This window comes from Eurypyga helias, unplaced genomic scaffold, assembly GCF_000690775.1.
Source record: "Eurypyga helias isolate BGI_N326 unplaced genomic scaffold, ASM69077v1 scaffold39199, whole genome shotgun sequence".
In the NCBI taxonomy this organism is placed as follows: Eukaryota; Metazoa; Chordata; class Aves; order Eurypygiformes; family Eurypygidae; genus Eurypyga; species Eurypyga helias.
In genome coordinates this window covers 1-728 of record NW_010272100.1, presented here as the reverse complement: position 1 = coordinate 728, position 728 = coordinate 1, and the positions used below count along the sequence as shown (strand labels likewise).

At 58.9% G+C, this 728-nt stretch overlaps 1 protein-coding gene across 1 annotated transcript; it reads right to left on the bottom strand.

The window, feature by feature from the left end:
- Positions 1–5: 5 nt before the first annotated feature.
- On the bottom strand, positions 6–111 carry GNG13 (guanine nucleotide binding protein (G protein), gamma 13; the record flags this gene model as incomplete). Its single annotated transcript, XM_010159036.1, has 1 exon — positions 6–111. A coding segment is annotated over one exon (106 nt), but the record flags the coding sequence as incomplete, so codon positions are not given.
- Between the last annotated feature and the right edge of the window lie 617 nt (positions 112–728).

The window sequence follows — 728 nt, the reverse complement described above, 5'->3', positions numbered from 1 at the left end:
AGCCCTCAGAGGATGGTGCATTTGCCTTTTTCCACCCAGGGGTTGTTTTTCATCAGCTCCGGGTTGAGGAAGGGATCTTCCGGAATGCCGTCCTCGATCCACTTCACAAACCTGCGGAGAGGGGAGCGGAGGGGTGGGCACGGACCCTGCCCGGAGTGGGTTTGTGATGTAGGGGGGTGGGCACTGATCCTGCCCGGCGTGGGTTTGCCTCGCAATATCCTGCACCCAGGTCCTTGGAACTGTGTCACCCTGCGAGGGACACTGGGCAGGGTGCACCCTGCTCCAGGGTGCAGCGGTGCTGGGTGGCAGCACCCCATGAGCTGGACCGGTGTGTGAGCCCCCCCTGGCACCCGTCTGGTTTTCGGACGGGGGAGTTAAGCACCAGACAGGTTTAATAAAGGCCTTTTCCCCCCTGATCTGTGGCTGCCCATGTGCTGTCAGCATGGGAACAGCCTTTTGGGGCGTTTTAAAACTTATTTACTAAAGTGACTCTCTTTTTCTGTCCCCCACTTTGAAGAGGCCAGTGGGCACTGGGGCCACAGACTGGGTTAACTGGTGGGGTGCCCCAAGACACCCCACCCTGTACCGTGAAGAGCAGCGAGGTACAAACCAGGGAGAGGAAATAAATACCTTCCCATGGCTTTGCTTGACAGGTTTAAGTCTTTCCAGCGCTGCAGGGGGTGTCTGCACACACCCCCAGAGTGCTGGGGGGGTCTTGGGGACCTGGG